We start from the raw sequence: 13410 nt of genomic DNA on the forward strand, positions 1-13410 counted from the left end.
AAGTGTGTCTTTCATGTTCCACACCTTGCCTCACCCGCGCAGGTTTGGTTAGAATTTGGGCTTTTGGGTTTGGTGGCAGTTGGTGCCGGTGCTTTTTTGAAGCTCTGTCATAAGATGCGTCGTGCCACAGATGGCCGTTTAGAGGCAGTCCTGTGGCAAGAAATCAGTGAGTCTAAATTGAAGGGATCATACTTCCATTTTTTGGCTGAATGCAAATGGCGACTGGGCGTTGATGATCTTTGGGAAAGTAATACCCCCATTCTCTGTTTAAATTAGGTGTAAAAAGGCTCATTCAACAGTATTCGTATCACTCAGATCACTCCCTCCTGGTCAGTAATTAAATCCTTCAAGCCAAGTACGCCTTCTAGCTTTTTTTCCTGTTTTTATGGGTCTCGGTTGAAAAGGGCCTTTATGGCCTTAAGGATGGGTGACTGGGGTTTCGTGAAACATCTACCCCAATGGCGGCTATCCTCTGGGGAAGGGGTGACATGCAGAGGCTGTAATAATGCTGACGAAACCCTAGATCATGTGGTCTGTCTTTGTCCAGCTTTACTTAAGGAGCATAGATTTTTGCTTCGACGCAAATGGAATGAATTGGGAATTCTCTCCTATCGACATGCTATTATTCAGTCTCTGGACCCTGCTAACTCAATGCTAAATGTGTTCTTGATTACATTTATTAAAATTTCTCAATCTAACTATAGTGGCACTGCGAGCAAAGGATAGGCAGGATTTGAACTCTCTCCCTGCTCTTGACACATTGTTCGCTGTTGGTTAAGCTGTGGATTTTAATGGCATATGCTGGTATTTATTGTAGCCATTATTAATGCACTACGCACTTTAGTGCTTGGGCTTATGTATTTTGTTTTGTTATGCGTTATGTGGAGTTCCGGGCTTGGTGGTTTATTCTATTTTTATATTTAGGACTGTTTTATATTTTTAGGTAGGAACGCTTCCTCTTTTTAATATATTATGTGTGTTCAAATCATGATGTGTTTTTAGCATGCATTTAGCTTCTGATTGTATCTGCATTTTGTTTCTCTCTGTCCAATTGTATTGGATTTTATTACCTGTACAGTAAATTATTCAACAGTATGTCATCTAACTAAGTTGTCTTCACTCATCAAAAATAATGTACAGTAAAATTATAATGTGTTTCCTGCATATGACACCAATTCCATAGTTTATGCAGCTGGAATTCTTGCACGAAATCCCAAGTCGCTATTTAGGTTGGCACCGTTCGACCACGGCAGCACTGATTCACCTAACACAAAATCTTGAACTACAATCAGATTATTTACAAACACTGTTTTATTCCCTGCTAATACCTGTATATCCTTCTTTAAAGATGTGAAGTGGTACAGAATTAAGAGCATAAATGTTGTTCAGAATTCTTGTGATACCTTTCAATGTTATTCTCATCGAGATGTAACTTGTTGTGTTTTAGTTTAGAAATTTAGATCTAACACAACTGCTATGTCTATTAAAACAAAATAGTGTCACACCTATCTTTAAAGCACTTTGAAATCATGGCAACCTGATAATTATTCAAAAGTTCACAAAATTGTTCCTGCTTTAAATTTGGTTTCTTATAAAATAGGGGGCATATCTACAAGTTCCGTGGCATAGGGCAGTGCAGCAAGGGACCTTGCTGTGTTGCCCTGTGCCACTGGGAAAGGGCAGGAATGTGCAGTATTCCCAAGATATGGCGCATTTCTATCCTCTCCCCCTGCACTGGTGCACACTGCGCTGCATAGCCTTGACGCAGGCACCGTTGCACTATGGTGCAAGGATGCCTGTATCGCAGACAAGATTGATTCTGTGCAAAGGGCACCTTCCTGCACTAACATAACCCATGGAGGCTTTTTCCTCTTTCTTTGTGTGTTGCAGAAAGACGGAAAATGAGGAGAACTAAAGATATTTCTCCTTGTTGCACCTCCCCTATGGAGGCTAAGATTTTGACACATTTTTAGGTCTACAATGCCTTGTAAAAATGGGAATGTGCCAAAACCCATGGGTGTTGCGTGGGAAAAACCACTGCAATGCCAATAGAACACCTCCCTACGTTGCCTTACACCATGATCTAGAAGACCATGAAAAGCCACACAAAGTGACTTTGTATGGCCTTGTAGATATGGGTCTCCACTATGCACGACCATTGCGTCACAAAAAGTGACACACCGGCAGTGCACGGGGCTTGTAAATAAGCCCCCTTGTCTTCCCAGTAACGTGTTATATGATTAAGGATGTTCTTTTTTGACTGTGTATTAAGGCTCTTCACATTCCATGTGAGACATTTACGTGCTTTAGGCAAGGAATGATAGTTTTCACTATGTATTTCCTATTCAGCATGTAAACATCGAAAAAGCAACTCCGACTAGCACACGCAGTCATTGGCCAAAAGTTAAACATGTATTGCCCACCAGTCTGAAACGAAACTTAAAAGGAGAACCAGTTATCCAAATAATTAAACCCTCTTTAGTCCAAACAATACTATCATATGCCCATTATTAGCCATCATAACTTGTGCAGATGGTAATACAATGCAGCCATGTACGGAATGTTTCATCTCACAAAATAAAATATGCATGGAAACTGAAGAGAACTTACACTTTTCAAAGAGCTTCCAATGTTCAAAAGTAACAACAAAACATAAAAAAATGATAAGAAAACACTACCAAAACATACACGAAAAGGCACCATGGACATCAACACATAAACATTTCGCCCAAACAAAAAGATCCACAAATCAGAACCTAAGCATTTGAAATCCACTTACAGAGAATTGCAATCAAAACTAAACTTAATTGTGCAGATAAAATGCTAACATCTTACTCGCCCTGCACAATCCTAATGCCGTGTCTGCTTTCACAAGCGCTACACATTTCTGACCGTTACTACTTGCAAAACTGGCCTGAATAAATAAGACCCCAAATACAAGTAGGCCAGAATAGAGAAAGGCATGTTTTTTGCATTCGATAAATACAATTACCATTGGTTGAGGTACCCTCTATTCCAAGTATTCCGAATTAAAATGAGAAATGAAATATGGAATTCCTGTGCAAATACGGGAGGATTTCCGCATTTTACGAGCATGTGATTAATCAAAGATTAGTTTTTATGTTCCAAAATCGGCGACGAAGCTTGATCTAGTGCATAAAATGACTAATACGGTACGATTTAAAAAACACCCTTGCGTAATATTGCAAATTCCAATAATATGATGGAACATTGGTTTTTGAACTCTGTGCATTGAGAACATACCTTTCAGCATTATCAGGAACAGTCCCATGGAAGGCAACCATGTGTCCAGCTTGAAAGCCCCCTGGAACGGACATAACAAATGGAACCACCTAGGGAGGGGGAGCGCAATTTGAGAAGAAGGAAATTCTGATTTTTCACACAATCAATAGCTTGTTTGAACAAAACTTCGGTATGAACTAACACATTACTGCAATATTCAAGACAAATCAATAGTTTTCAAATAACACAGACCACTAATCAACCTACAGTGGTTCCGATTTATGAACATTTCTGTGAATTCCCTAAAGAAATTCTGTTTATGCAGAAGGCAAAGTTTTGATGGTTAACAAGCAAGGACTCAACAAACACCAATTACATGGCAAAGGTTTGTTGCATTAGCAAACTGATAGACTGGAAAGATGTAGGAGAGGAGTTACTGAACCTCACACTCCCTTAGCTGAACTTGCGGAGACTCTTCACATTTACAGGTGGTTAGGAGAGACAGAATACGAAAGAGTGTCATGATACTCACTCCAAAGTGATATTCCTCTTTGGTACTGTAATATCAATGATCATCCCTTGCAGAATTAATATGTATCACTCACAGGCCATAAATTGCTGAAAAATCATCTTAATTTAATTTCATTCATTTTCTACAGTCCCTAAAGTCGTATAGAAATAAACGTTCATGTTGAATGAAAAAACATCCTTACAAAATATGTGCATTATATGCTTTGGGGGCAAGGACCTTCTCGTAGAGGAGTTTTTTTTTGGGAAATACTTTGAGAACGGAGAACTAACTACAATAGAAGGCATTGTATGGAAACATATATGGAACATAAGAATACCGCCAGGTAAGGACCTTTATCTCCTCAGTAGTCAAATATTTCCACATATTGAGAATAATAACTTAAAGGAAGATTCCCCATGTTATTTTTTCATCCGGTATTATTGAAGTGGTTCTAATGAACCCAGCCCACTCCATGGTGCCTGCTTGGTGGCTCCCACAAGCTATGTTGTACCTTGACTAACCCCACATACGTTATCTGGGTATTCTAGTCTAGGCATCTAACTTCTGCTGTTCCAGGAACTTCAGGTAAATTTGGGTTCAGGGGGCAGTTTTACAGAATGTTGTGGGCATCACAAATTAACCCCAAACTCCACGATCCACGGGTGTATGTGCAGGTGATTTGTCTTTCACAGTCCTGATAAAGGTCCTCAAAGGCAGATATTCAGGTTGAGATTAGGACAGACACCCTGGAATCTTCGACCAGTTATTAAAGTGCACTGACTAGCATGGCACTATAGGAACAGCCTAAAGCAATCTTTAGCTGACCCCCACATGCCCATCCTTTAATGAAAGTGTGATCAAATTCTAGCTCTGTGATGCTTGCCTCATGAAAATTGATATCTTGCAGAACATTGACTGAAAAATCCAAGATAGTAAATGCCTCTATTAGTGGATAGGAGCTCTGTTATCCTGGAAAATCCCACCTCTGACTCTAGTGCACCCCGAGTCCCTTCCCTTCCTACTATAGATACATCCTCATTCCCATAAAAGGAAAAGAAAAAGAAATGGCCTCACCTAGAGTGTACCCACACCGTGACCTAACACAATGTCAAGCCGTGCCCCTGTTAAGAGACGCTGTACTAGATGTGCAGGGAAATATATAATTTTATACCTGCGGAGACCTACTCAACCAACTGCAGCAGATGGCAAACTTCACAGCCCCAAAAACGGAAGAAAGAAAAAAGGGAAAACACATTGTGAAGATGTAATTACTTACAAATGGAAACTGTCAACCCTTCGCTGTGAGTAAGTGCCCCACAAGGCTATTTTTAACATCCACACTCCGAGTTAGAATAGGGCCTTGACTTCTGCTGTAGCCAAGATCATATGAGCTCCTGCTGTAGAACCATTTCTAGCCTACTTATGCATTATGTTTGATGAAAATGACAACAAATGCATGTACTATTATGAACGGTTTTAAACAAAACTTGAATCTCCTCAAATTAGGTTGAGTTATTCTCTTGGCTTTAAAAAGCTCACGTGAAAACCCAATCACAGGTTCAACTCTGATTTCTTGGTGGAGAAAAATATGACAAGTTCCTTGTAGCCCGCCCTGATGCTGGCAGCATAGACAGGCAAATCAAAGCGTATTGGTTTAGCAGTGCCACCAAAGCCTGCAAGGAAATCTGTATATTTGGGGGGATATGACTTGCCTGGTCTTTTCTATAACCCCATCTTCCTTTCTATAGTAGGGACAGTATCTTGCTTTCTACCATTGCTGACTGACTCATACCTACATAAATTAGTCTGCAGCAACTACCATCTATCGAACAGAATCCCTAGTTCTTCTCCGGACTCTGCAAAAGAGATTGTAATTCTAATTGGGCGCATGCAGGGTTCTTCAATGTCACCCACTCTGCAATTATCCTAAACTTGATTCCTGATCTGGTATGCCAAACACTGGCACACATTCAAAATACTTCCTCATCGGAACTTCAAGAAGGCGGTGATGGCACACTCTTGATCAAATCCATATAGAATTCTAATAATCGGATAGGCTGTAACAAATGCTGGTTAGCAGCACACATCAGCAACATATCACTCTGTTCACCGTAACATCCTCCTTTTGCAAATCTCCCATATAAGTATAAACTGTGAAAGTGAGAAATCGACAGGGCTCCCACCGTTCTGGCTTGACATTCTAGGACCATGCCTTGGTCCACTTACCGCACCTTAGTGCATACATGTGCAAATCTTGGATGAATCTAAAACTGGCTTCTTACAACTAGTCCTTTTAAATTATAATTCTGTGGCTACCCCAGACCTACTTGATTATTTCCGTTACTTCTTTTATAGTCTTGTGCGTGGATTAATTTAAGGGACTGCATCTATGCCTGCTTCAATATCTAGTTGGGGACTGCAACTGCACAAATGACTACAGGCAACGGACATAAGCAGCATATTTCTCTGGTCACAATTCAGCCTCAGTGGCTCCTGGTGAGCCCAAAAGATTCAAGGGATTCTTGACAGAACAATTTTGCAATATCTCCTCAACTAAAATACTGCTAATAGTTAAGGCCAACAAACACACCAGATGATACGCCTCTGCAGCATGCCTCGGAAATGTATTGAGCATCCACTTGTCTTAACAATCCTGTCCTTATCCGATTAGGTGTGCATCGTTATCTTTTTCCCCTTTCACTGTGTTCAGCTCAGCACCAAGACCTTTTAACTAGCATATAAACTCTCTATGAAAATACAATACAATTTCATACAATAATAACAACTGAGAGGGGTTAACCTTTTGCTCTGTCGGTATACCTTGCGACAGCTAAAGCTAACTCGGACCAAATCTGAAAAGGGAATACTGACCAATTAGTATTTTATTATGAATGTGCAATAGCACAACCTGCAGTCAAGAATTGATTTGATAGTGAACATTATTGCTATTTCTAAGTACAACTATGTGTGAACAGATATCAACAATGGGAGGCTGGAAGAAATAGTGGTTGGTGCTGAGCGATGAAGTATTGCAAAAGATGACTTACAGGATCCTGGAAGGTTCTCTGAAGTCCATCCTCCATTATTTTTCTCAAATTATGAAGCTGTAATGAAATAAGGCCAAAATAAACTGTGTTAAAAAATGCTAGCACAATGTTATCACTGTTACACAATGGAGATACTGCCTTGCTCAATCAACGTACGTCTCCATTTACAGAAAAGCCATAACAGTATAAAACATTTTTGGTGTCAGCCAAGACCTTGTACTATGAGCTTTGCTTTGGACCCTCAGGACATTTGGAGGTGATCAATAAAACTTTATGAGAAGTTAAATATACTTATACATAAATATTGTAATTCAAAAATTGTGAAAAGTAAAAAATGAAAAAGATGAAGGAATAAATAGGAATGACTCTTACTATCTGCCAATAGTCAAAATCATGCCGATGTTACATAATTTGTATTAAGTTCAAAGGATTGTACAAAATAAAATAGTAAACAAATTGAAGTGTATTGTATAATCATGTATTTAGTGATTAGGTAAATGATATCGACCACTTATAGATGTACTTTGCAAAATGGAAGCATGAACTTCACTGTTTTTAATAAGCACATGTATGTTCTAGTAATTTTTATAATAGAAAGTGGTGATGGACAACCAGGTATTGTCACTTTAAGAAGACTGTCTGTACGCGTGGACTCTATGGTCCAGTTGAAGGTGAGACACCGAAATGCGTCATCTGTCTTTCCCTGATTTTGCACTGCTAGTGAATGAAAATTAAACAAACTTAAAATCACCGTGCTAGCTCGTGGTGCTGCTTTTTTCCTCTGTCGCCGAGAAAGGATTTGGGGTACTCGTTTGGAGATTATAGACATACACACATATGTGTGTATATATATATATATATATGCAAAACAAACACTTTTTCTATTGAAACTAGGTCCAACTATAACTACCTAGTGGTGACCGCCACTAGGTTATATATACATATATTGTATTACTTAGTAGGTAGTTATTGTAAGGACCCAGTCTCCATAGGAAAAGCGCTTGTTGTTTTGCTAATAACTTTGGTGCAGTTGGACAAACCTTCACGAAATTTTCAAAATGCTGTCTGGAAAGTTTTTGAGTGATCCATCAAGTGAGGGCAGAAAAAAAATGGTGGGTCCCAAAATATGTTTTCCCTATGCAATCTCCCATAGGGATTTTAAACACAACTACAGCCAGAATCTCTGAACGGAATGACACCAAATTTGGCAGAAAGCTAGATCTTGCTCCAGAAAGGTCTCTTTTTGTGATTTGGTGTAAATCCATTCAGTAGTTTTGGAGTTATTAAAGAAAATAGAAATTTGTATATCTAGGGAAGCGGATCCAGCCGCAGGGTATCTGCAGATCCCAGGTAAAAACAAGGCCGTGATTGGCTTGCCTCAACCTGAGAGAAAAGTTGCAGCAGCCATTTTGTTTCTCACAACGGGCCAGGGAAGACAAAAACAATAAAAAACTGACATAAGGGGACAGGATACACTTATCCTGTCCGAATAGAAGAGATGAAAGGGTCCCCGTGGCCCAATCTTTTCTTAGGCTGATCCACGGATCCACAGTGGTTCTCAGAGAGCCCCCACCCCATGTAAACTCACAAAGGAATATGCAGATCCAAAAAACAATTAAACCCCCCCCCCCCACTCACACACCAAAACGCGCTGCGTAAGGCCAAAGGCCGTGCATGGTGTGGGTTTGGGTGCATGCAGGGGGTTGGCCACAGAGCCTGTTCTGCGGTGCGCGACGGTGGTTGTATTAAAGTGTGATAATTACATATCAATTTCCGTTTAGAAAACACATAAATTCACTGAAAAAACAAAGGTTACAAGAACGTTATAGTTAGGTTGATGTTTTAACCATACAAAACCATAGAAATTCAGCAGTTATACTTATCTGAAGAAAACATAACTTGTGCCAGTAAGTAACTTTAGGCCACGAGTTATAGTTCTTAACATAAGGATAACTATAACTACTGAATTTCTGTCATTTTGTATGGGTAAAACGTCATCTTCACTATAAAGTTTCTGTAACCTTTGTTTTTTTCAGTAAATATATATTATATATTACATATATTATATATATTTTACTTTATGCACATATATTACATGTATATTACATATAATATATGTTCATATATAGACACACACAGATAGGAGATTTTCAGCAGCGAGTCCTCTTCATTCTTTGTTGTGTCATTCATTTTCCTTCCGCCCACAGCAGCACGGGGCAGTGGGTCAGCCCTCTTCAGTTACTGACTAAGGGGCATATTTATACTCTGTTTGCGCCGCATGAGCATCAAAAATTTTGACGCACATTCAGCGCAAACCTTGCCCCATATTTATACTATGACGCCCGATCCCGCGGACGTCAAAAATCCTCTGTGTGCGTCATTTTTTGGATGAGAGAAACCACCTTGTGTTAATGACATGCAGGGTAGGTGTTCCCGGCCCAAAAATGACTTTAAGGCCTGTGCGCCTTATTTATACTCCCACGTCATTTTGACGCACAGGAGGGGGTGGGCCTTAAAAAAACGGCGCACAGCCTGATGTACGTTGTTTTGTAACGCCTGGGTGAGGGCAGGCGTTAAGGGACCTGTGGGCTCACTTCCATGGTCTCTGACCATGGAAACAGTCCAGAGGTGCCCTTCCCTGCCCCCAGGGACACCCCCTGCCACCCTCGCCCACCCCTGGAGGACACCCATTGATGGGGGAGACCCATCCCAGATAAGTACAGGTAAGTTGAGGTAAGTATATATATTTTTATTGAAGTGGCAAGGGGGGGGCCTAACTTGGGCCCCCCTACATGCCACTGTGCCCAATGGCCATGCCCAGGGGACAGAAGTCCTGGAGTTACCCCATACGAGCTAATTCAAAAGTGGTTCAGGGTGAGGGGAAAGTGGGAACAATAGGTACACCTCTCTAATTACAGATCGTAATAGGCGTAGGGCAGGCAGCGATATGAATACCCTGGTCCGAGGGCATAAATCCCACATTAACAATCATCTTTTCAAACCGGAGCGCGTCCTCTCACAGGAACCAGGCCCATGAAGGAAGGCCTATCCAGGGCAAATGAATTACAGCTTACACACACACAACATACATAACAGGGCCTACATCAAGGCAGCCTGTACAAATTGGTAACACGGGGGCTCTTGAAGGTCAAGTGCATAGTAATGAAGGAAGGATCTCAACTAGCGTCTATTTAACATATGTGCCGGAATTAGGTGTTGGGGCAAGAGAGCCTGAGGAGTCACTTAAAAACAAATGCATATATTTGGTAAGACCAGTATATATGTGTTGCTTAAAAATCTGTTCGGAACTTATTAGCACCAAAAGATTTCATAACCCAACATGGCTAAATGGTGACTCTATTGAACTAAACTCAGACTCTAACACTTAGTTGAGGGCAGTGCTTAATTTGTAAATAAAAAGGTGCGGGTGCCCAAAGCCCTCCTCTTAAACACGCGGCTGCTGCAATTAAATGTGCAAACACAGAATACTCAGGCGGAGTAATCCTGAAGCCATCTCGGGCCTCTTCAATCCATATAAAGCCACTCCATGCCCCTTCAGCTCACTCTTGCAGCTTTCTACTTTCTCCCTTTGTGGCGCTTTTTTCATTTTTCCCTTCCTCCGTCTCTCCCATATGTGTCTTTTGCTCGCTACAAACGCTTGAGGCAGAAGAATAAGCCCTGGCCCTTAAAAACAAGCACAAATTAAGCACTGGTTGAGGGATTGGAGGGACTAAGGGCCAGATGTATCAAAGCTTTTTGCATTCGCAAACGGTTCGAATGCCCGTTTGCGAATGCAAAAGGCCCTTTCAGAATGTATCAAAGGCATTCTGAATGCAATTTTAAGAAATCGCTAAAATAGTGATTCCTTAAAATTGCGACCCTGTTTAGAGAGTCGCGAATTGCGACACTCTAAATAAGAAATCGCAAATAAGGAATCCTTATTTGCGATTTCTAAAGCACATTTATGAAGCAATTCCTTAATGCGAATTGGGCATTAAGGAATCGCTATTACCACCAAGTTGAACTTGGTGGTAACCATGTGCAAATTTTAAAAATGCATTTAAAATGTATTTTTAATATTTACATGTAAAGCAGACATGCCCTTTTGGCATGTGTGCACCTTACATGTTGTTAAAAAATGTTTTGGGGTGCAGCAGAGGGGGCCTTAGGCCCCCAGCACCCTGGACTGTGCATTTCCCAAAATTGCGAATTCCAGTTAGGAATTCGCAATTTGGGGCATGCAAAATATTCGCAAATATGGGCCGACAGGCCCATAGATGCGAATGGGGGCCGGTATCGCAATTTGCGATTCGGTAATAGCATTTGCGATTTTTAAGAAATCGCTATTACCGAATCGCAAATATGATACATTGCATTTTGCGAATCAGAAATAGCGATTTCTTAAAAATCGCTATTTCCGATGCACAAAAAGGCTTTTTTCGTACATCTGGCCCCTGATCTGCGAAAATCTCCTCCTTCAAATACCCCAATTCAATTCAAATTAAAACCAGCATGTTTAAATCCTCATGCCCCACATTTCTATCCCATGGTTAGAGACGAAGAAGGGACATCAATGGTCGATTGACGTAAACTCAAGGCCCATGTTGTGCAGAGTGATGAAAAGACCCACAAGAATACCTCAAGGAGGACGGGCAGAGTGTTTTCTGGATTAGCAGTAGTGACACCTCTTCTAGCTCAGTCACGGGTTCAAGCTAAAGAATGGGGAAGTATACATATTATATCATGGAGCGTTGCAGGCTTGAAAAAAAAGCCTGCAGACCCGCATTAGGGCACGTTTATTGATAACTGCTTATTCCAGGAGACACGGAGTTTGGAACCTGTTCACAGGCCAGGCTATTTGAATTTTTTTCTCCCGGATCGCCCCCGAGTGGCCTTATTATATGGATCAGATCAACCTTATTGATATAAGTTTGCTTTAATTTGGATTCTCTTGATATTTTGGAGATCAACTTTACGAGCAAGGATGGTCGGTCAACCCATATTTACAACATATGTAATAGAGGAATGTGAGATGCCAGGGAAACTCCTACTTTGAACTAGTTCATGTTACACAGTGGGGGATGTTGACACACATGAAGCCCTGGAGGAGATGTTATCACAACTTTCGAGCCCCTAGACCCTAATGGTGAGTCCCCCACTGAGGCCGCAAATGGAGTAGTCCTGTTCTAGAGATTTCGCCAGTGAAGCGGTGCACAGACGTCGCATACCAATTAATTGTCTCTGTCTTTGCTGTATAGTCCTAGGGCACATAATGGCTGCACACAATCTGACCTTCAAGCTCGACATACTTACAACTGCCCAGGACACACCAGCAGAATATACTATGTATTTGTCTCTCTGGCCTCATAGAGGTTTGTAAAGGATCTGGTGGTCAGACAAAGGCAAGACAGTGACCATAATGCTTTACACTGCTCAATGAGGGGGCTTTGTGGCATGCTTGGAAACTGACCCAAAATCATTAAGTAGGGACATTAGGCCAGCCAACCATAGGCGTATTTTAAATTGGGCCACAATGTCCACCTTGGCTTCCATAAATAGGGGGCTAAATATAGCACTAAAGTAAATAGATATTTTGACACAGTCGAGGCTAGAAACCTCACCATCCCTGATATTCATAGTGCTATCTTCCATGAAGTTGGTTATTGTTTCTGACAAGATGCCAGGAAGGACCATTCTGTTGTTTAACAAACTTCTTCATGGGTCAACAATGAATGCCAGGTTGCAAAATCTGATTTGTTGCATACGTTTAAATCAGGTAGAGCTGATCTCATAAGATAAAAGAGGGCGCACTATAAAAACAACCAGGCACTGGCCCAACGGGCTTGGGATTCCAAACGCTCGGATCAAAGATCTGATGCCGTAAAGGAGAAGGATAGGAAAAAAAAATGGGAGCTAGTGGTTGTGGGGACAACTGCAGAATCACAGTTTTAAACATTTTTATTCAGCCTAAGGTATGGTGGAAACACTTTTCTGACCTCCATGACATTTAGGAGAGGCCGCCTCTGACCTCCAAGATTGGACAAAGGTAAGATGCCAGGCAACCAAATCTAAAATGCATCTAGACCCTGCAGTTACCAGGAGTGCCATTACTAGTATTATGTCAGACAAAGTGGCTTGGCCGGATGGGATTCCAGGTGATCTTTTCAAACCTGACTATATATTTTAATAAACTTGCAAATGCAGAAGTGGTGGTGCACAGGTTCCTCCCTCCTGGAAAGCTGCAGAAATTGTACATGCCCACAAAAAGAAGCCAAAGATTAATTATTGAACTATAGGCCAATCAGCCTTATAGACGTGTCATAGAAGATATGCTGTAGGCAGATTCTTAGCACCCTCGAATCCTGAATTGAAGAAGCAGCCGTCCTGTCGGATCTGCAAGCCGGGTTCAGAAAAAATGACAGCACTATAGATCAGGTGTTCAGATTTCTGTCTATGGGCTGGAAACCCGGTCATTCAGTTGGCCCACTTATTTGTAATCATTGTGGATTTTAAAACAGCCTTTGATTTAGTCCCTCTACACAAACTATGAGAGAAATTAAGGAAGATGGGCATCACCTGTCATTACTTGATATTCTAATCCAGCTACAT

General features: G+C 41.1%; 1 protein-coding gene across 1 annotated transcript in view; it reads right to left on the reverse strand.

Moving 5' to 3' along the window:
* The window catches only part of LGALS8 (galectin 8), a 225922-nt gene that overhangs the window by 192087 nt on the left and 20425 nt on the right, over positions 1 to 13410 (reverse strand). Inside the window, exons 2-3 of the mRNA XM_069234484.1 lie at positions 6802 to 6858; positions 3265 to 3353 (exon numbers count right to left, since the gene is read on the reverse strand). Coding sequence (XP_069090585.1) covers positions 3265 to 3353; positions 6802 to 6837 — 125 coding nt within the window. The 5' untranslated portion in view covers positions 6838 to 6858. The remainder of the gene's footprint in view (positions 1 to 3264; positions 3354 to 6801; positions 6859 to 13410) is intronic.

The sequence above is a fragment of the Pleurodeles waltl genome, chromosome 5, assembly GCF_031143425.1.
Source record: "Pleurodeles waltl isolate 20211129_DDA chromosome 5, aPleWal1.hap1.20221129, whole genome shotgun sequence".
Lineage (NCBI taxonomy): Eukaryota > Metazoa > Chordata > Amphibia > Caudata > Salamandridae > Pleurodeles > Pleurodeles waltl.